Source organism: Crassostrea angulata, chromosome 1 (genome assembly GCF_025612915.1).
Source record: "Crassostrea angulata isolate pt1a10 chromosome 1, ASM2561291v2, whole genome shotgun sequence".
Classification (NCBI taxonomy): Eukaryota; Metazoa; Mollusca; class Bivalvia; order Ostreida; family Ostreidae; genus Magallana; species Magallana angulata.
The window spans coordinates 32,628,901-32,652,143 of NC_069111.1; the positions used below are offsets into that span (position 1 = coordinate 32,628,901).

The window sequence follows — 23,243 nt, forward strand, 5'->3', positions numbered from 1 at the left end:
TGAAAGAAGAAATAAAGACGATACAAAAACAGCTACATATTATAACACGAATGTTGAAACTTCTTACGTATCTACCAGAAAATACTGATTTTTTTTTCAAAAATCTCACAAATGAAGACAAACTGTGACATTTCTGCTCTTTCATTGATATTATTGGATATCAATGTTTCCTAATTTAGTACAAGTTTCGAGGACGATACGCAATTTCGTGGGTGATATGCCTTTCAATAAACTATGCTGACACATATCTAATTTTTTTAAATTGAGTCAATGACAAAATCAACGATTTTTAAATAATCATTGGTGTTCATCGAATATATAAATATACATGTATATGGAATCAAATATATACAAATCCAAGGAAGTTACATACCAGAGAGTTGGTCTACAGCGTCAAATATTAAAACTAACGGATCTGCTGTTGACGCATGGCCAAGTCTTTGGGCAAAGTCATTCACGAGTCCTTTGAATTCCTAGAATATTTTTTAAAAAAAAACATTTTTACCTTTCAACCCTCTTTTCTGCATTAAAAAGGCTTATTATACATTGATTAATAATTTGTTGTTTGTTACCATTGGAACCTCCTCTGTTTTGCTTCCAAATATATGAGACATCTGTAAACATACACTACGCAATAATGTTCGGACGTTTCTCGAGGCTGTTGTACGACCTACTGTCCTTATGATCACGTGGGATTTAATCCTAAAACCAAAAACAATAGACATAATTACATTGTAGATACAATCTTTCATATTCGGGTTTTTGTGAACTATCAATAAATAAACTTACCCTTTGAACCATTTTTGAGTTTCGAGAGCTACTTTACAAGCAAGCGCCGTTTTACCACAGCCAGCTTTGCCATGTAAAATTAGAGGCAGACGACACTTTGACCGGATATACGATTTCACTGTTTGTAACAGTTCCCGTCTGCCTTGGAAATGCCGTCCTCTGAAATAACAAAGAAGAGATATAGAAATAGTATCATAAAAATAAAATGGAAAATACACCTTAAAACAATTTAGTACCAAATACACAATTTTAGAGAGTCTGCATATGATATACCTTTCCTGACAGAGGGACACATGCTGTGAAATTTCCTGGTACAGTTTAGAAGTTGGGTCTATCTGCTGCACGTGTTCTGTGATGTGACAAGAAAACTCCCTTTTCAGCACCTCTAGTACTTGTTTGGACATTCGGTCTAGATAGAGGTGATGAGCACGGTTCTGTGCTGGCTGAACGCCTCCCTTGCTCCACTCGATCTCGTGGTTTAAGATGTGGTTATTATCCACCTATACAATGTAACGTACATTAAAGATTCAATATACTAGTAGTTATACACCAAATTATTTACAAATTAATATTGTCAGTTGATGCATCAATATAATGTCTATTTTTATTCTTGAAAATTGTTCATACTTTTTCCGGAATGATTTCCGTTTTCAGTTTTTGCATGTAAGATGTCTGAGGTTCCGACAACGTTTTGTCCTGTGTGGAACTTAAATCTGCGTAGTCGGCCATTGTCGAGTCTCCAAGATTACTTAGCAAGTCCGTAATGTTTCTATTGACAACAATGACGTCTTCCGTGACGTCGTCATTATTCAAGAGACATTGATCAAGTTCTTGTTTAAGGGCTGTAAAAGAAAATGAAACAAATTTGTTATCGAATTTGATAAAGGCATATTTATCTTTGATATTGATAAAGTACGAAAATATACGCCTGATGTAACTTACAAGACGAAAAATAATTCTTTCTAGATTGTTCATCTTTGATGGCCAAATCCGCGAATTGATCCAAAAGTTTGCGTAGTTTTTGAACAGTTTCGTTCCACATAATTCGACCTGATTCTCGTGTTCGTGCGTCCCCTCGGCTGTATTCCTTGATCACTGAGCTAAAATGACACATCAAAAAATGAAACTTCTGTTTCAAGAGTGGTTTTGACAATAAATCGATCGCGACATATCATATTCACACACGAATCAACTTTGTTCTTAACATATAAGCGGAAGCATTTTAGCTGACTAAGACGAAAATATACTTTCGGTCAAGTAATCTTAATCTTACACTCAAATCTTAACCTTGTGTAGAAGGAAATTTTAAACACACCACCTTATGTTTTGGAGTCTGTACACTGGCGGTAGACAATTCTCGTCCAGTTTATACCACTGACTAAGGAGATGGGGGCTTGGCATTGTTTCTTCTTTTACTTTCAGCGCTTTGATAATTTGTTGCTCCCTTTTGACCATGTCTGCCAAATTCCTGAACATATTAAGAGACTCCTTTCCCGTAGTTTCTTCTAGCTTAATGTTTAGATCCTGTGTTTTGAGGTGGTCCTTTTTTGTATCCTCCATGATCTGGCCTTCGGTGAGACCCTGTTGAATCTTCTTGTCGCGATCCTGTGACGCTGACTCGATTTCAGCGATTCTTTTTCTCATTTTGTCAACTTTCTGTTTCCATTCATGCAAGGACTGTTCGTGTATTGAGTGAAATTCGTCTACAGGAATCACAGACGGAAGAATGTAGGACCCATACTTGTTTCCAAGAACGACCTACCATCAACAAACGTTAACAACGATAAGAGGAGGACAATATAATAGAAAAATGTCTTTTACTAATTAACAATTCTTAATTGTCAATGAGTCCATAGTCATGGACTCATTGCCAATTAAGAACTGTTAATTAGTAAAAGACAAACGTTTTTTATTTTTATTGTACTTGTGACGAGTGTCAAATGGCAAGGGTACTTTTATCATAGGAAGAATGTATGGAATGAATATATTTAAAAGATAGATATTTATAAACTGACCAATACGATCCCACCACTAGTTGACGTCTGACATTTCCGGAGGTAGTTAAGACACATGGACGGAAGGCTATGATCCTCTGTACTGTCGTCCCTAAGTCCCCAGTGTAGGTCGTGTATCTGGAGTTCAAACCCATGTTCTCGACAGTGCGTGCGCAGCTCCGGATATACTTTCTCTAAAAAGGTGGATCTTTCTGCCTCAGTGTCTAAAACAACAAAAAACCATTTGTTAATAATATAACGAAAAAGGTTATGCTTTTGACATTCTAAGTTTATACATACAGTAAATCAAAGCTATAACGAAGCCCCGAGGAAAAGCTATATAAATTAGTTGTAATGTAACCATATTTCGTTATATTCGATCCGAAAAGATTTTGATATACATGCATATAGTAGTATTTTTATAAAAATCAAATTATATATAAATTATATGTACTTGGATTAGCTATAACTCTGTTTTACTCTTAAATAATATACGGCAACAGAATTTCAGTGTAAGTGAAAAGAAATATTCTACAAAACATGTATGATCATTATGGTTTTCTTTTATTCTTGTATACATCGATCATGGATACTTGCCCGTGAAGCCAGCACTGATATAAAGGGACACCGATTTACTCTCTGCTACACATGGAGGGTGAACGTCTCCTTTCAAGATGTCCGCCATGTTATCCGAATTCTCCCGCGCTTTGTGCCTTGTGATGGGTCTGAAAACAACGGGTGTTTGAACTGGAGAAACCTGCAACTCCCTGAAGTTTTCGTTAACGTCCGGTTCTTCATTTGCAGTCACTTTTGATAACGTCATTAGCTCTTCATCACTTTCGTCACCATCCGATAAATGTCCGTTCGTTGTTTCGTCACTACCGTTAGCCACTTGGTCTTTGATTTCGGGTAATACTTGTTTAGCGGGAAAATCGCCATTCATTTCCCCGTCTTCCTGAGATTCGACTTGTTCTTTTTCACACTCGTCACTACTCAACAATTTTGATTTTCTATATTGGTTTCTAAACGGTATTTTTTCTCCTAATTCTGAGTATTTTGTAAATATGTTTTTGTCTTCCTTTTCGTTCTGTTGAAAATTGAAAAAAAACTTATCAAATCAGTATGGGCAAAGCATGCGTTCAAAACTGCGTTTTTTCGGTATGCTTTTAATGCTTCTATCAGACCATTAAAATAACTAGTAATCTTTAAAAGTAGTAATGTATCTTGTCCAATGTTTAACCCAAAATATTTCCATTTTGAATACTAGAAAATTGCATAATAGTATTCTTTTAAATTGGCTGTTTTATTTATTTTCTCATCAATTTAGATACCTACCATTTTTCCGTTGGTCTTTGTCACTGATTCCTCTGTTTTCTTTTCTTCATCAGATTCGGCGTCAGTGCTTTGGTATTTGTCGTCAAGGCGTTTGTTCAACTTCCTCTGAATAAGTTAGTCTTAATGAGTATCATTATGCATGTATCACCGGCTTCATATTAATTAGAACATGTCACTGTGAAAAAAAAAACATTTACCACTTTTTATTAAATATGATACATGCTAAAGAGTTAACTCGCGTTGTACTTACCCTCAAGTGAGTTACCACTTTACGGTCAATTTCAAAACTGACCCTCTTGTACTTTTTCTGCCAATGACTTTCTCCAGCCTAGAAAGAATGACAAGTTTATCAGTATTTCATACTTAGGAACTTCAAGGTTTGGAAAGTGTTAATTTTTTTATAAATTTTTTATAATGTCAAATGCAATAAACATGCGATTGGTTCATTCAGAAAATTAAAAAAATGATCTTGATGATCAAAAACGTTGAAGGGTTGCAATAAATTTTTAATATGAATAGATGTATTTGTTTATATCTGCATAAAACAAATAGTGTATCGAAAACAATACCATAAACGAGAATTACATGTACGACACAGTATGATCCAATTTAAAAAATAATTTCATCATACATGTATGTTGTAAAAGTAAAACCAACCACAAATATACTTAGTCTGATAGAATAGATAGTGATGTACCTCGTCCGGGTTTTGGAGGGACACAAACCCCCGGGGTGTCCGGTGGAACGTGGGCTCCCTCTCCATGGGAAGAGGCGGGAGAGCGTTGGCGCGTTTCCTTCCTTCATCTGCGGCCTGGAAAAAAATGTACAGTCAAAGAAATGTTTCTTCATTTTAGTTGTTTTTTTTCTTTGGATGACATTATCATTATGCATAGAGAATGGGCCAACTGCATCTTTGTAAAAGCTGAGAAAGCCCTGCAATAAATTTTTCATGCTGAGTTAAGTGTGTGATGGGACCTATAAAGTTATTGAATTATACTTTGTATAAAAAATTCTGAGTTGCAGTGAATCATAACAAAGAAAAACAACACTGTTTTATAGCGAGGAAATTAATGTGTTGTCTTTGAATCCTGGAGATATTAACCAGTGTATGGTATAATGGAATTCTATACCGACTGTATCAATAGAATTGTTTACAAATACATCAGTCTGTATTGGATTTGCAAATATTCCCGAGCAGAAAAAGCAATTAGAAATATATCGTACAGGCAACATCCAAATAAATATAATATGTACCAAGAATTACTGACTGACCATTAGAGAGACGCTTTCTGTTTGACAATAGCGTGTGTACTTAGGAGGCCCTCTATGAGAGAACAATCGACTCACGGGGTTCAATCAGCATCCATTACCAAGATTTGTCAATAGAAAAACTATTCTTGTGATTTGTTACATTGATTTCATAAAACCAATGCATACAATAAAATTATAGATTCATACCGATTCTAAATCTCAAGAGCTTTAGAGAAGAGTTGCTTTGTAATAAGTAATGCCACTTCATCCAGATATAAATAACAACATGCCAAAGAATTAATTTGCAAATATTAAATATATGCATAGTCAGACAATTTTTCTGTCAATTCCCCAACTGACCCTAAATTCTTTTACTTAACTATGAAATATCAGACCAGATAAACAGCAATATTCACCAAAGATATAGTGAAGTGTTCTTCACTGAAATGTGCTGTATTTACATACAAACACAATTCACTGTGAAGGTGCTTGAACATTGTTGTTTTGATTTAAGCACTCTTAAAAGCCAGCAAACAGTATTGACACAAATCAAGCAGACGACTCGGATTTCACACGTGATCTTCGAAACTTTACTGATGAGCCAATGGATGACGTCTTGACCCGGAATCATAAACTTTCTCTTTTTTAGGGGTATAAACTTTTAAATTGAATGACAGATTTATGAGCTTGATGATTTTGTCTTTTGTTGTTTTTATCTATGGTTTAAACACGAGTTTGGGCTTATCGAGATCAAAATAAATACCTCAATCACATATTCTTAGTATTGTCGTCATGAGAAGGGGACACTTACTGATAAAAACCAAACATATTCTTACACTTAAAGTTAAACTAATAGTGAAGACCCGCGGACAACAATGCTGTGCCCTCCAGAGTCCCTTTAAAGATATTCTGAGGGATTATTAAGTCCGCTTGCGTTTGCAGAATGGCATTTACCTGTTATTGAAAGTTTTAAAGAATGGGAAAATGGTTTTTCTACACCAAAGCTATGGAGGGTAATCGTGTTCAAAAATCCAGACATGTAAACTTGTAAATCCGAATATGCAATCGTGTTGATGTGTGAGCCTGAGCCTGAATATGTGTAATTCTGATCGTGTAACCTATAAAACTCGGGCATAAACACGTGTAAGATTTGACTCAGTTCCTTCGCATGATGCACATTTTGCAACTTTATTGTTTACATTAGTTAATTAAACCTTCAACTTTGCACACTTTCAATCCGTAGTTTCTGCGTTTGTAACTTCAGGCTCGGCAATAGCACATCTGACATGATACAAATTAACAAATGTAAAGTCTACAAGTTTGTCGAATTTTAACATGACCTTATATGGAAACAGTGACGTCAGTGATAGAAAAAGGCTAGCTGCAGGTAAAGGCATGCCGTAATCGCCGGAATAGGGACGGAATAAATAAAAATATATATATTAGGTAAGCCTATAATCATATTATCTCTGGATAACAACATTTCATAGAGTATTATTTTTCGGAAAATTAAATTATGGGATTGGTGTACATTTTATCAAGATAATGTATAAAAGATGCGAGTAAAGAATTCGATCGGCTTCAGATATCCTCTTAGAACTGAAAAACATTACATTTAATGACTTTGTTTGAATACACGTGTATAAAGATATATACGCATTTTTATTCATAGGCGTCTGAACAGGGGGGGGGGGGGGGGGTTAGGGGGGCTGGGGGGGGGACTTAGCCCCCCCCCCCACTTTTTTGCCAAGTTAGACCTAACCATTAGGAACATAGCAACAGGGAGGATTCACCCCCCCCCCCTACTTTTCCTCGCAACAAACAAAATTGTTCCTTAAAAGACCTTAAAGAGAATGAAATATTAATAGTGATATTGAAAATTAGAGTCATAGTAGGTGTACTAGCACCCCCCCCCCACCACCACCACCACCACCACCACCACGGATAAGGAATTTCGTGATTTGGGGGGGGGGGAATTGGGCAGGTAAGATTGGAGTTATTGGTATACCTCCCCCCACGGATTAGAATTTTCATGATTATGGGAATTCTTGTCAATATTATTCATGATTAGTTTAGCCCCCCCCCCCTTTCAATTTGCTTCCGACGCCACTGTTATTAGAGTACATGCAACAAATTGTTAACGTATAGACCTCGGCTGAATTAAGAAAATATCTCCAAATGCATCCTTATCGCTACCTTATCGCTGTGACCAGACCCCCCCCCCCCCCTCCCCACGCGAAAAATTACACGGGGTCCGTCATCCGAGTTGCAAAGTTATCGATAAGAAAAACAAACTATTTAAAGACATTGGTTCTGAGATTGTGATTACCCGGTAATATGAGACATAAGAAGCGACACCCTCTTTAAAAAAAATGAATAAAAAATCCATGCAAAGATAAGGTTAACTGTCGTGAAATTAAAATTTGTATAAATTATTTTAAGAAATGTTTCTTTGCATTGTCGGCAATATATAGGGAAAAAAGCCTATCATGCAGGTAAGAATTGACATCTTTAAAAAATCATTTTAAGCAATTATTACGGCATTGAGTATGACGTCCTGAATGTCGGTTCAATACAGACTCACTTTGTGAAGTTGGCTGATAAAAAATTTCTGGAGAGCTAGTATAATACAACTTTACAGCCACTTGTGAACTAGCTGCAGGTCTGTAGCTCCCTGTCTAAAAATACAGATGGACGATCTTTGAGCTACAGTGCCTCCCATAGTAAAACTTCAATTTACGGCGCACAAAAAATATGCGCTAGTTTTTTTTATTATTATTGAAGATTGTGTTATTTTTTATCTTTCACTAACACAACAACAAAAAGTATAAATACATGTAAAGTAACATAAATTTTTCCGCGAAAAATTACCAAATACTTGCAGGTCGTTTATTCTAACTAATTCAGAAAAATAACAAGAGATAAAAATGGGGTACTCTATATGCAATGTTTTTGCCCAAAAATGGCTAGGTTCAACAGCTGATATTTTTATAAATTATCAGAAATCAAAATCCTAGCAATTTGCTTACTTCTGATATATATCATAATGTATAATTGATCTGCAAAAGAACAACTTCCTATCTTGAAAACTGTTCGAAGAGTTATCGGTACAATAAGGGTACCTTTTTGACAGCCACTCGCCCGTCTGCAATTTTAACTTTTTCAATAATCGGAAACCCGGTTAAAAATTCACTCTCAAAATTCTTAGAAGCAATTCGGAAGCAATGGAGTTACATGGGACCTCATGGCGGTCTTCGAACGCCTTGCCGCTCAAAATATATTTACCCCCTTAGGAAATTTCTTGATCCGTCTCATTTCTAGAAAAGAGTACGCATTTACTTATATTCCAGTTTAAATTACATGTCAAATTTTTTTTAGAGATATAAGATATTAGGCATTTCCTTTTATAATACCATGAGAATTATATTACGGAAATTAGCGCATTCGTCACATCGGCAACGTTTTTTTTCTACATGAACCTCTTCCTGTTTGGTCCAGTTTCAATCATACCTCAATTTTTTTCCTAAAAATAATAACGTTGTTTTCGATAGATAAGGTGTCGTTCATTAAAAGCTTATTGCAACAGTTTAGCTGAATATTATGTTTATTTTTCGTTCATTCCGGTCCGGCGGTTACGGCATGCCTTTTCCCACAGCAAGGCAGTTGCCATATAAGGTCATGTCAAAATTCGACAAACTTGTAGACTTTACATTTGTTAATTTGTATCATGTCAGATGTGCTATTGCCGAGCCTGAAGTTACAAACGCAGAAACTACGGATTGAAAGTGTGCAAAGTTGAAGGTTTAATTAACTAATGTAAACAATAAAGTTGCAAAATGTGCATCATGCGAAGGAACTGAGTCAAATCTTACACGTGTTTATGCCCGAGTTTTATAGGTTACACGATCAGAATTACACATATTCAGGCTCAGGCTCACACATCAACACGATTGCATATTCGGATTTACAAGTTTACATGTCTGGATTTTTGAACACGATTACCCTCCATACAAAGCATCTCTTGAAAATCTAATCAAGCGTGGTGGGTAATTACAATTTGGGAATATTTTGTTCAGGTCTTTGACACCATCCTTGTTTATAATAAATTGGAACACCGAGCCTTAGTAACATGTACCAAATAAGGAACTTCAAAGTTTGTACTCATAAAACAACATTTGACCGATAAGAAAACCTACAAGGATTAATTAGTGTATAAAATTAAAAGAAAATAAATAAAAGTAACTAATGTAGATATTAAATTCAATTAAATACAAATTTGATCGACAGACGAGCGATGCTCTAAAGGCCAATGGATTTATTTGTTTCGAGGAAAAATCAGCGATACATGTATATAAAACGGTTTGAAAATAAATGTTATACAATTATACATACAAGTATCGAAAGCGTAATTTTGGTGTATTCTTCTGTATTTTTATCGTTTTCTTCTATGACGATAAAAATTCGGTTGCTAATAACTAGCGTTTTAGATTTATTAAATTGCAAATGAAAATTAAACATTGATGGACACTACATATTAAAAAGATGTGGATTATAAATCGTTCTTACGACTTCTGATTTGTCCGCTTAACACTAGTATCTAAATGATCATGTCACACGTAAAGTACTGTCAGATAAAATGAGGAAAAGATCATTTGAAACAAAAACAACAAGAAAGATGAAATATAACGATCCTATTTATCTATTAGATCTCTTTGATTTTCAATGAGTAGTGATTTTATTACGATTATTTATCAGCTCCCAGAAAAATGGAAATATCAAATTGTGAAAGTGTATCGAACTTGTCTGAAAGCAAAATTTTTCCGGGTTTTTAATGTGTATACGATGAACGCTGTTTCTTGACTACATTATAACGATGACCGGTGAAATGTTTAAGTAGGGTAGCTAGGATTGGGACTCGTGTGTCATTCGAGGCTCTGTGTGCTAATATTGATTTCTGCGGTGAAGCTAATTTCGGGATGAGAAATTGATCTACTCCCGTAAATTATAAACCAAACATTGAGCCTCTACTGAAATTTTTGGTAAATGTTTTTATCACGAATCGATGGGTTTGCTCTTTGAAATCGAGAATGTTGTTAAAGTACTTGTTCTTCAAATCACGTGTATCTGGTATGCAAATTGTAAATCACTGGGGTTGTTTTTTTTTTATTTTTGGAAAGTATTGAAAATTGATTTTGCTTTATTCTACAAAGTAAGTCCCAAAATCAAAAATGCTAAACTTTTATTTTATTACTTAGGACTTATTCTCCCATTAATGATCAAATAAATGTAATGACTATGACAAACTATCGTATGTAATTTTGAAAGCAGTTTATCTTCCCGTATTCCGTCTCTCATTCGAATAAATCGCTTTAATATTTCCCCAAGTCATTAGGTTGATAGGTTGATTGTCTGTAAAGATTTAACATTTTTGTAGAATACCCATTTTAAATTATTCATGCTCTAATACAAATTTCTAATACCGCCGAAGACTTGCATGCACAAGCTAGGACTGACTTCACTGGGTCTGGAATTAACGTACACGTACTACCGGAGTGTGAAATTGCAACTTCGAGGTGGGCTTTTTGAAATGCAATTTTAAAAATAGGAAAATAAAATATAACGATTTCGGAACAGAACATCAAAGATTTTGCTCGTAAATTAAAGAATATGTGTTTTGGAATTTTCGAAAGAAAAACCTTTACCCATATTTATAATTGAATATGATGTAATTGCTCATTTACTCAACATGGAAAAAATGAATCATAATTGCAACCGTTGCTAGCATAAATATATATTAAGCATTTGATCTCCACAAAGTGAACTTTAACTTTAGAATATCATTTTCATGTAATTGCTTATTTGCTAGCTTTAAGGGATAGGGATGGTAATTATATCGACGGGGTCTTAGACAGTTTGAATAATCGAAGGAGGCGTATATGTTTTTAAGGGGATAATCCCTTCTTTGTCTGTTAAAGAGAACCTTCCTATTCCTTTTAAAAGGAAAGTGTGACTTTTTTTAAAAAAGATTTCTTTATATTGCATGCCATGCCATCTATTTTTATACCGTTGATGGAACGCATTAAGCCTTATTTAGTCTGTCAAACATGCAACGACTTGTATTCAAATAAATATTCCTATTTTTAAGAAAAGATTGACCCATTCAAATAATAGAAATGATAATTTTCATAGAACTGAAAACCTCATCAAGAACACTCTTAAAAGGAACACGAATATGAAACGTGTTCATTTTGGCTTACATTTCACTAGCTTCTCTTTTTCTTTTAGTCAAATAATAAAACGAACATTGAAATACGCTGCCACTCCAATTCGAGAAAAACAAAATATTTTGAAAATGTATAGAAAGTTTCAACAGAAGGGTTTTTAATAGCCAGCTACTTTTGGATATATTGCACAATCCTAAATATACACGTCATTCGAAGAGAACAATGTTAACAAACGCAACATTCTTTCATAAGCGGACTTGAAATTTGTCATTAATCGACTGAAATATTTTCATATTTAGAGATAATCATGAAAAAGATCTTAATCTTACTTGTTCCATTACGACTATTCTCTCTCTCTCTCTCTCTCTCTCTCTCTCTCTCTCTCTCTCTCTCTCTCTCTCTGTTGGATTTTTTTTGGGAGGGGGGGGGGGTTCAAAGAAAAATATTAATGAATCGAGAGAAGTTACCTTAATAAGTGAAGATATCCTAGTATTCACATTTTGCAGTTGAACTCCATCAATACTTTTCAAACGCACTGTGCGTCTGTTTTTAGGCATTGAAAACGGGTGAAAACGGCGGTTTTCTTTCACTCCAAAAACAGCAGTTGGCATAGCCAAAATCTTAGTGTCGTATTACAGATTAAAAATATTTATCCGATTTTCAGTCAGAGTATGTATATTCCATCACAACGTTCATCAAATTTTTAGAAATCTGAGAGATAAACTGTCGTTGATATTTAAATCCATTATCTACCTCTCTCAGTTCTGACTTCATTTGACGATTGCTAAGTAATTTCCTAAAACGGTCTTCAAGCCGTGGAGGGGAAAACGTTTTAAAGGGACATCTATATAGCGAAAACGGATATATAGACAAGGACTAATACAGGAGGATTATTGAAGACAGAAGGTGATCGGACGGTTCTAAATTATTCAACAAACAGCGGACTTTAAACTTTTAACAACGACAGACTCACCCCGGAGACGTTAATGAAATAAAACTCTCACAAAAAACTTTCGGAATTAAAATCATTGCCACAATAGGCGGCAAATATTTGTTTGGTACATGGAACATAGTGTTTTTATAAAGGCTTTTGTGGGCATTTTCTTTTTCTTTTTTTTCCACTGTGGGGTTTCAGACGATTACCCTGTTGTGGTATTTGCACTTTTCAGTATATATACTGTGTGGTTAAACACCTACATATCCGCCACGTTTCACCGATTTTAACCTCTTCTTTCCGAAATTCGATTTTAATTACAGTTTGGACCTGTTTTAATTCACGGTTGCTAGGAGTTTCATGAATAATTATCACGGGTTCGGAACAGGGAAAGATTTGGTATGGTCAGGGTCAAAGATCAGATGCTATTATACCTTTTAGAAATTATTGCAAAGAGCCAATTATATATTAACCAGGTATGCATTTATTGAATGTATAATATGTTATTTAAAATTTTCGTAGTTAAAACTAAATGGTATTTGAAAAAAAAAATAAAGTGTTTATTTTGAAATAGTTATTAGAATAGAAAAAATGTTGCATCAATTTAATATCTAAGATCGCTTTGAAAAATTGCCATATTTAGATCACAAAATTACGAAATCAACTATGAAACTATGAAATCCAAACTGTCACTCGAGTCGCGGATTATCGCAATGTAGCCTGAACCACTGCACTCCACTTTATAGGAAAGAGAATCCACATGAAAAAAACTCTTTTAAAATGACGATGTCGAGTTTTTAATAAGAAATACAGATATTAAATACATTCATTTACATTGTACAACTAATTCTTTCAGATTATATTTTCAGCTATATTTTCAGATATATTTATCAGATATATTCCAATATTTAAAAATTAATTTATTCCTAAATTAATGGTTGACACCAATAAAAACTGAAACGGCCACTCTGTAAAGTTAGAAATATAGCACGTACTCTCCAAAGGACAAAGGTTCTAAATCAACTCCTCAAAGTAGTTTTACAACATTAATTTACTTTCTATAAATCATTAATACATGTAGTTTAGCCTTTTAACCACATTGCACTTTATGTAATAGACACGATCGAGAAAGGTGCATGGTACCAAAACAAAATAAAAATGCTTTTTAAAGATTAATATTCTTATCGCAAAATATGTTTAGCATATGTAACCCAGTAATCAGATACACTAATATTTTCTGTGTTTTCGTCCTTGAGTTTATAGCAACCCTTTATCCTCAACTAAAAAGTTTACAGTCTGCTTCGCATAATATTTAAATCTTCATATACAATGATATATATTCAGAAACAGGCAATGTAGTGGGTACTTTAGTGGTTTAAAGAGGTACAACGATATTTGCAATCATGTAGAAGAGATGCAATTACAATTTTTAAAAAAATAAACCAACTAGGATAGGAATGCAGTTTCTCTTTTATGAATCGTTATATGCAGTTGGGATAATTGCAAATTTTAACAAAAACATTAGGGAATCACTCCTGTTTAATGCATTTGATATGAAAGCTATTTGTGAAATGGGCTTTAAATTGTGGTAAATGCAACAAAGAATGCAAATCTTGACACAGACTTTATTGGAAATTTCGAATTTACTTTTATTCATATCGCCTCTCATCGATGCGTGTAATAATAATTTTGCCAAGCCTCGCGTCCTCTAGAACCTGACAACTTCATTCCATTTCTAAACATGTTAAAAGTGCATACATATCCAAAGGTAATACCTCATTTTTTTTTTCATTAATTAGACATTTCCTATCTGAATAACGGCATTAACAGATGCTTGATGAATTTTATTTGTCTGTTGACAGGTCTTGTACTTGTATTACGAGGATGTAAATTATTTTTGATCTGAAAGAAGCACGAAAAATTGAGCTATCTTATTGACATTTATCTAATAATCTATACATATTATTCTTTTGGACAGAAATGTAGAACGATATTGTTGGTAAGCAAATCTTATCGGTGGGTATGAAAAGTTTTAAAAAATGATAAAAAAAAAAAAGAAAAAAAGAAGAAGTATATCACTTCTTTTAGCAAGGTACAGCAGATGAAAACAATCATTTTAATTTTTATAAATTATTTGGACACAGAATTATAATATAATTGATTTGTTTTTATTTTATTCTACTACCCTCCAAATTGAACGCACTTTAATTAACAGCGATGACTTACCTTTATCAAGAGTTTGACTCTCTTGTCAATATCCTTAGAAATACGTACTCCATCGCGAGATTCCTTAACACGCAAACTCGGAGTTTGCTGCAGCGATCTAGAACTCCGGCTCCGCGATTCTGACTCTGGGCTTCGCAGCAAATCGACTTTATTCGGATGGAGTTTGTGAACGACATCCATTGATATCTTACAAGTCACTTCTGATTAAATCCCGTATCGTTCATGAATTTAAATACAAGAATTGCCCCAGTTATTAAAGCATCAATTTTCTTCCAAAATATTTTTACCCATTAGGTCAATGCGTGTTAAATGAGTAGACATACACATATTCAAGTATAAAAGAAATCGAGACTATTTAAACATTTCTCCATGTTCACTTTTCGCCAGCATTCATTAGAACCTTCTAATGCCTGGTGCTTAAAGACTCTGAATAGCCTCAATACCGTTTATATAGACATTTGAAAATTTATGTTTTTTCCACCAAACAAAAGCGCGAATAGACTGATTGTAGTTTAGTGGCCGCACCTATGGCGCTGATGTTTAGAAAGTAATAGATTTTTGGCTTGAATTTTAATTAACCATTTTTATTCGGGGTGAATTTTTTTTTGAACGAAAATTATCGCAATAATTCATAGTCATGTATCGTTATTTAAAGCAACATTAAATACGTGCAGCGACTTTGATGAATCTTTAACGGAAACTTTAAAGCTCGAGAACAAAAGGTCTTTTATTTTATTTGGGCCACTTGAAACTTTCTTGTTTTAAATGTTAAATTTGAGATTGTAAATCAGAATAGTTCAAAAGATCTCAACTCTAAATGTACTCTGTTACTTGATGATCAAAAGCATATGAATGAGGGGATTTCGACTATATGTTATGTTAATTCAAAAACTGCTAAAATTGGTAAAAATACTTGCACATAAAATACTCAGTTTATGAGTGATTTATTTACTTTAAGTACAGATGAAAAGTTTTAAAGAGGCATAACCCCTACTTCAACGATCATAGTTCTAGGACCAGATTTCAACAACGATCGATATAGACTATATAATATAAAAATATAAAGAAAATGTACGCTTAATGCTGCAGAATAATGAATACGATAGATAACGATGACCGTAAAATCTTTTATCTTTGTTAAACATATACTGTCTACAAAAGTTCATGCAGCGTTAATACGTTAAAAGAAGGAAAGGAAAACATTTAGAAAACAACATCTTAAGCTGAGAAGACAGAATCATGCAACAGAGAAATGACAGCTTTTTCTGACAGTCCAATAGCCCTAATGGAAAACAATTAGTTATCCGAGTGAACAACAGAAGACAGGAAATAACTCTGGGAGGACAGTGATAGCTTTATCCCGAATAAAATACAATATGTCCTCTGTTAGAAATGGTTTAAGTGTGACAATCTGTCCAAAAGTATAACAGTATGTCAAAATTTGTGAAAGGATTTCAGTATGCAAATCTGCAAGGGAGAATTTAAGTATGCCCATCTTTAAGAAGGACTTTATAAAGTCCAGTTTTTCCAAAAGGAGGAAAGAAAAGATATATATGCCCATGCATAAAGACGTGTTTTTCCGAGCCTGCCGGAAAGGCCCGAGAAGCTGCGATTGTGGATAGGAATGACAGGAAAATAGATATGGTAGAGAGGCGATGATTAACCTGGATTTTGCCTCTCTGAACTCCATGCGTGTTTACAACCTAAAGTTAAACATTTAAACGAGGACGTTATATATACATGTATTTAAGATTTTTAAATTAAATGATCGGTAAAACTTTAATTACAGAGATAAAAGTGATAAACACCTGACTGTTAATTATCCAGTGTAACATATTTACTGGAGTAGAATTTGATAACTTTGTGTTGAAAATAGTGTCTTAGATCTCGAAGGTTAGAAGATATAAACACGTGCAATGAAAGAGACAGGGTCGTGTTAATACTAAAACTGACAGCAGGGTTTTTATTATAATTAAATGTGTATTGGGGTGTAGAAAAAATAACCTAGAAGTTCTTTCGTGGAAATTTACAATGTATGAAATTAAAATATTTTCAACGAAATGTATTCTTCACCCAGAATGAGTGCATAAAAATAAAGAGAAAACCCCGTGAATGTAATAATAAATGTTGTAACTGCATTTTATTTTTATTCAAATCAGAACTTTAATACTCTCATAGTCTAAATAAGTTACTAATTGGCAATAGTGAGTCATAAAATTCCGAAAACTTGCAACTGTATAAATTCAAACTTTAAAACTTTACTAGGCTTGTATGCATTAGATTGATGTCGGTTTACAAGGGAGTGAATCTTTAATTGCAGATATTAAAAGTCTGCACATCGCCTTTGGTTATTCAAATCAAAAGAAATTTTTGAAGTTTACAAAGTACGAAATCATTCTGATTAAGTCCCCGAGTATATAGATGAAACCGTACACCAGTCGTAGTGGGAAGATTCGGGTGGGGTTTTTAAACCTCATGATTCTAAACAAAACACCATTGTTTTACTTATTACAAACAGTGAAATACATGTAAATACATCCAACACATGATTCAGTTTCCGCTAGAACTCTCACAGTAATCCGATAGCACATTTACCTGTTTAACTCAGTGAACACAGGCAAAAAAAAATTATCCCTTATTACTTAAAGTTGTTTTTATGCTTTTGAAAAATACTTGGATCTTCAATGTACAGTACTGTATGTGAAATGTGGTTCGGGGTAGAGGGGTATTTTGTTTTTAGTCTTGCGCAGCAAGGTGACATGGGACATTAACAATCAGTAGAGCATTTATCACTACTGTCCCGACTTCATACCAAATTCTACACCGAAGAGAAAACATACAAACAAGAGAGTTTTTATGAGCATACACGTAACATATGTGACTAATTTTTAAAGAAAGGATTAGAATGTACACTATTATAGCAGAAGAAAATACAAGAGTCCATGGGCCACATCGCCCACCTGAGCAAAAATAGCCTAACTCTGATCAAATTAGCATTACAGTATCAAAATCAAAATATCTTGACAACTAAGTACAGTGGATCTTGCTCAAAATTGTTTAAAAATCTACCGATATTTATCCACATATTTCTATGGTAAAAAGTCCTTTGCCGTTGTTCCTGTAAGAAGATTTTTCTCTATTCCTTTATAACCCCCCTCTTTACTCTGCTTTTTGGATTGAAAACTTTCCCAGAATATTTTTAATTTTCAATATATTCCTATGTAAAAATTTACCATCCCCCATTGTGGCTCCGCCTTACACCCGGGGGCCATGATTTATACAAAATTGAATCCACACTATTTGAGGATGCCTCCACACAAGTTTGAGCTTTTCTGGCCTAATAGTTTTTGAGAAGAAGATTTCTAAAGATTTTCTCTATATACATGTATTCCTAGGTAAAAATCCACACACACACACACACACACACAATTGTGGCCAAACCCTACCCCTGGGGACTATGATTTAAACAAACTTGAATCTACACTATCTGAGGATGCTTCCACTCCAATTTGAGCTTTTACTGGCCTAATACTTTTGAAAGATTTTTCTCTATATAATACTGTACTATGTAAAAATTCATCTCCCATCATACCCCCGAGAACCATGATTTAAACAAACTTGAATCTACATTGTCTGAGGATGCTTCAACTCCAATTTGAGCTTTTCTGGCCTAATAGTTTTTAAGAAGAAGATTTTTTAAAGATTTTCTCTATATATTCCTATATAAATTTCACCCCCCATTGTGGCCTCAGCCTACCCCCGGGGACCATTATTTAAGCAAACTTGAATCTAAACTATCTAAATATGCTTCCACTCCAATTTGAGCTTTTCTGGCCTACACATTTCGATGTTGAACTGTGAACCCTCTTGGGGCCCTAGTATTGGTCCGGGGGTCATGCATGGTTTTATCATAAATCTTCACTATATAGATGTTTGTATGCTTTGGTGTAAATGTTGGCATTTCTAGTGCAGTGTATCTTGAGAAGATTTTTTTTAGACAAACACTCTATCTCTATTGTTTTGTGATAACTTATCTCCCTTTTAAATAGGGTTTTGCCCTTTATGTCAACAATTTATAATTCCCTTCCCATAAGAATGCTTTGTACCAAATTATATTGAATTTGGCCTAGTGGTTCTAAAGAAGTAGTCAAAAACATGAAAAGTTTACAGACAGACGGACAACAGGTGATCAGAAAAATTCACTTGGACCTTCGGTTTAGGTGAACTAAAAACAACACATTATTCAAAACAATACCAGAGTCCAATTGAAATATATACGATAGAATACGATAAAACATGCCCTTCCGCTAATTTTTTTCAAACACCAGGTGCTTTGTCCAGTTGAACTCTAATGCTCTTTTGCAGGACTTTTAAAAATGCCACACACAAAGTAACCATTAAACCAATTGTATCAAAATCTCCATCGACCTTGTAAAACAACCTTTGTTTCACAAAAAAATCTGATCGCGTCCATCTCGTATATATGAATGTCTCGTATATATGCATATGTTGTGTACCTTACAGTGCACGTACAGATAGGTCGAAAGGGCGCGTCTTATCTCATGCACATTTTGTCTGTGTCTACAGTCAAAGAGAATTAATCTTTAAAACTTTTCAGAAAAAAAATTATTCTTAAAATTAACGTTGAAGATTTAAAAGTATTGACAATTTTTATCGTTGTGTTCGCGTAACAAACATATGTGTATATGCATGTATATCCATGCTTGTACTTTGAACAGGTAGATTCTGTATCTGCATGCAGAACAACAATAGGAACGGTAACTCATCTTTTACCTCGGAAACAATGCAGCAACGCAACTGGAATAGACAAAATTACCTCCACTGACATACCGGCATATTTTTAATTTCTACATTAAAGTTCGCATTCTTTTAGCAAGATTTGAAAAGACTGAACGAAGTAAAGTCATCATTGAGACATATTACCTTTCTCTCTCCTGTCCAATCCACAGGTACATAGGTTGTTATCCAAACCTTGGATCGAGCAGTAATAAAATCAGGGAAAACAGTCGACATTTTCTTCAATCCTTGAAAATTAGTTCAAAACTCGTATTATGAAATCAACTTCTAGTGAAAATCGGTTTCTGAATTTTGTTGATTGCTTTTATGTCCTCGGGTTTTTATGCATTTCAACAGTTTCTTGCTACTTCATGTAGCAACAAAGTTTAGTCCAAGTAATCTGATCTAGAAACGACAATGCATCGTCTACATTGATATTTGTTTTACGACTGGGCTTCAGCCAGCAACATCGAGAGCTGCATGTGACAACGAGTCCTGGACTAGTTATCTTTTGAAGATGTCCTTCGAATTACGATGGGTCATTATCATAAGTACTTTGTCGATAGCGGCCCACTCGATAACTTTATAGCAAATGAACAGTTTAATGCTTCTTTAATGATTCTTCTCCGTTGCTTCCTTTTTGACATGCAATTTGTTAGACCCATCCATGACGCATGCGCAGCATCATCTTTAGAATTATGACAATAAATCCAGTGTCACATATAAACTGTGATGGCGAAAGTATACAAACTCATTGTATGGTTAAATTCCCGACACAATGAAGCCAATTAAAGTAAGTCTCCTCTAAACAGCGGCAAAACAGCGGGGGAACATTAATTAAATTTCCATGCTATACCCGGTTACAAATTGTGTATCAATTGTCCGCAGTAACTCAATAAACAGGCGTCATCTATTTTTCATAAAGTTTAAAAGTTCATTAGTGTCGTATGGAATGCCATAGCTGCCTTAAGGTCAATTTCATATTATATGAACTGGTATATTTTTTATATGCAATAGTAATATCATTATATGCAGTGCTAAAATCATTATATGCAGTGCTAACATCATTATATACTGTTATTTCACCATTATATTCAGGGGTAAAATCTTTATATGAAGTGGTAACATTATTACGTTATGTCGTAAGATCATAATGTGCAGTAGTTTATTCATTATATGCTATGAATAAATCTTTATATGATATGATAAACTCATTTCATACAGAGCTTAACTCATAATGAACTATTGTTCAATCGTTATGTTATATGGTACACTCTTCATGTGCTGTTGCAAAATCCTTTTATGCAGTGCAACTTCTTGACATTAGGTGATAAGTTCATTATATGCAGTACTAACATCATGTTATGGTGTATTAAAACCATTATGTATGGTGGTAAAACCTTTATGTATTGTGGTGAAAGCTTTACATGCAATTGTAAATCCTTTATATGATGTGACAATTTTATAATATGCCGTTGTTGAGTCATAATATTATGAGGTCAGTTCTTTACATGATGTGATCATTTCATTATATGGAGTGGTAACTTATGCAGTCGTAACTCTTTATGATGAGGTTGTAAACTGGTTCTCGCTGAAAAGTTTTAATGGGGAAGAGGTCCAGTTTTATTTTGAAAAAGATGCCGCGCGGCGTTCATTGTGACGATGAACATTTCCTGGTCAACTTGTCGTTTGTTTTGAAGAGAGAGAGAGAGAGAGAGAGAGAGAGAGAGAGAGAGAGAGAGAGAGAGAGAGAGAGAGAGAGAGAGAGATATTCTCTGTTCTTGATACATCGATGTGTGATAAATCGAATGAATTTTTAGAAGAGTAAGCGTTTAATTTTAAAAGTAAAATAAATTTCAAAAATAAAATGGTTGTACTTTGTAGAAATTTAATACCCCCCTCTGCTTCTAGATCCGCGCATACAGTTAGGAAGATCACTTTATGTATCTTGATATTAACATAGAACAATTTGATTTCTACTTGCTATCGTGTTTTAAATATGTAATTCTTTGGAACTTTTTGAATTAATAAATCTAATTCTGTCTCTTCAAAAACGTTTAAATTGAGGAGTTACTTTGCTCTTGAATGTTATTTAAAATAATTTTAATAGCATCCATATAAACCGTGGTGCTTGGAACAAACTTATCCGTATTTTGCTGATTCATACATTATTGCACGGCTTGCTTTTAACGATGTCGAACAATATGTATATATATTTTGAAAACGACATATTTTACAAAAAAAAAATACATGAACTTTATCGATTAATGCGTTACTTCCTCGTTCAGCAGCAAATGTTTTAGCTGCAGATCTGTAGCTCTCTGGTTGAAATCCGAATTTTTTCAACCAGAGAGCTACAGATCTGCAGCTACAAATGTTTATAATGTGAACAAAGTCAGTAACGTTGAAAAAATCAGCACACATGTAAAATATTACAATGACAAGCGTTTTGAAACTTATTTATCCCGACATCATTTATTTTCAAAAGAATGGGAATAGGGGTATTACCTTTTCAAAAATTAATTTAAAATATACCAAGAAGTTAGTCTCGGTGATCATTCGGACATCCTGCGTAACCACTCGGCTATACTAGACACGATGAAGTTTGCTAAGATTTAAACACCGTTCTTTAACTTCGGAGGTTTTCTTTCGAAGTTCAATCTTTAAAAATATGCCTCTTTGAAACAAAAATCGGATTTGCCATGAAACCAGTCACATTTTTCAGTGAAACCATTTTACAATTTGTTTAATGCATGGGGGTCTTGAACGGGGGTGGGGTGGATCGCGGGGAGGACCCCGCCCCAGAAAAATTAAAATTTCCATGAAATTTCCAAAAAGGACCAAGTGCGGTTTTATGCCATTTTTGCCCCCCAAAATCAAAGTTTTAGAAAGAGCTTTAAAATAAGGTGAAAGATAGTTAAAATCCTATTGGAAATAAAGGTGTAAAAGATTATCACCACAGTGACGTCATAATGTGGAAAAGACGTCATGAATATTGCATTATTTTGATAAATTGATGTTTTGTAGCAAAATATGGGTGTTTTCCGATGGTTTTTCGACTGGGAAACATCGAGCGCAGGCTTGCTCAAGTACCATTTTTTAGTATAATATGTATAACTATCTGAAGAAAAACATATGTTAAAATCGCACTTGAGCAGACCTGCGCTCTATACTTCCGAATGCAAAATATAGAGCAAAAATGAGAATATCTTCATTTGTTTGCAAATTTGCGGGAATTAGGTCATTTAAGTGACGTCATAGATAAACAGCGAGTGAGCAATGATGACTAAAACCAAGATTAAAGTTATAGGCATCCTTTTTACAATGATTTGTGAAGATTTCATTTTCATACGGTACTATTTAAAAATTGGTTGAAATTGGGAGCAGATATTTGACCATACCGCACATAGTCCTTTGCCTCGGACCCACCTCCCCCCACCCCTTCGGCAAACTTCAGTATTCATCGCACCCCCCCCCCCCCCCCCACCGAAAATTTTGTATTGATCTGCGTATAAAATGGTCCTATTAAATGATATGAAGATATCTGCAACAGCTTTATGGAAAATAGCACAGGAACTGCAACACCTTCTTTGTAGAATTTAAAATACAAATATACATGCCCGGTGAGCTTAAATTTTATACAGTGGATGAAACAACCATAAAAAGAGGTTAAGACCAACCAATTTCTTTATT

At 34.3% G+C, this 23,243-nt stretch overlaps 1 protein-coding gene across 4 annotated transcripts in view; it reads right to left on the bottom strand.

The window, feature by feature from the left end:
• LOC128180999 (uncharacterized) overlaps positions 1 to 23,243 on the bottom strand; it is a 34,171-nt gene that overhangs the window by 4,733 nt on the left and 6,195 nt on the right. The window contains exons 1-13 of one of the 4 annotated variants that reach the window (XM_052849263.1): positions 19,698 to 20,365; positions 4,816 to 4,929; positions 4,369 to 4,446; positions 4,119 to 4,223; positions 3,381 to 3,870; positions 2,805 to 3,007; positions 2,108 to 2,547; positions 1,732 to 1,889; positions 1,417 to 1,631; positions 1,063 to 1,289; positions 790 to 948; positions 573 to 702; positions 374 to 473 (exon numbers count right to left, since the gene is read on the bottom strand). In XM_052849263.1, the coding sequence (XP_052705223.1) occupies positions 374 to 473; positions 573 to 702; positions 790 to 948; positions 1,063 to 1,289; positions 1,417 to 1,631; positions 1,732 to 1,889; positions 2,108 to 2,547; positions 2,805 to 3,007; positions 3,381 to 3,870; positions 4,119 to 4,223; positions 4,369 to 4,446; positions 4,816 to 4,929; positions 19,698 to 19,787 (2,509 nt within the window). In that variant the 5' untranslated portion in view covers positions 19,788 to 20,365. Of the gene's footprint in view, positions 1 to 373; positions 474 to 572; positions 703 to 789; positions 949 to 1,062; positions 1,290 to 1,416; positions 1,632 to 1,731; positions 1,890 to 2,107; positions 2,548 to 2,804; positions 3,008 to 3,380; positions 3,871 to 4,118; positions 4,224 to 4,368; positions 4,447 to 4,815; positions 4,930 to 12,060; positions 12,693 to 14,753; positions 14,960 to 19,697; positions 20,366 to 23,243 lie in introns of those variants that run through there. The other 3 variants (XM_052849236.1, XM_052849257.1, XM_052849245.1) reach the window with 3 other exon arrangements.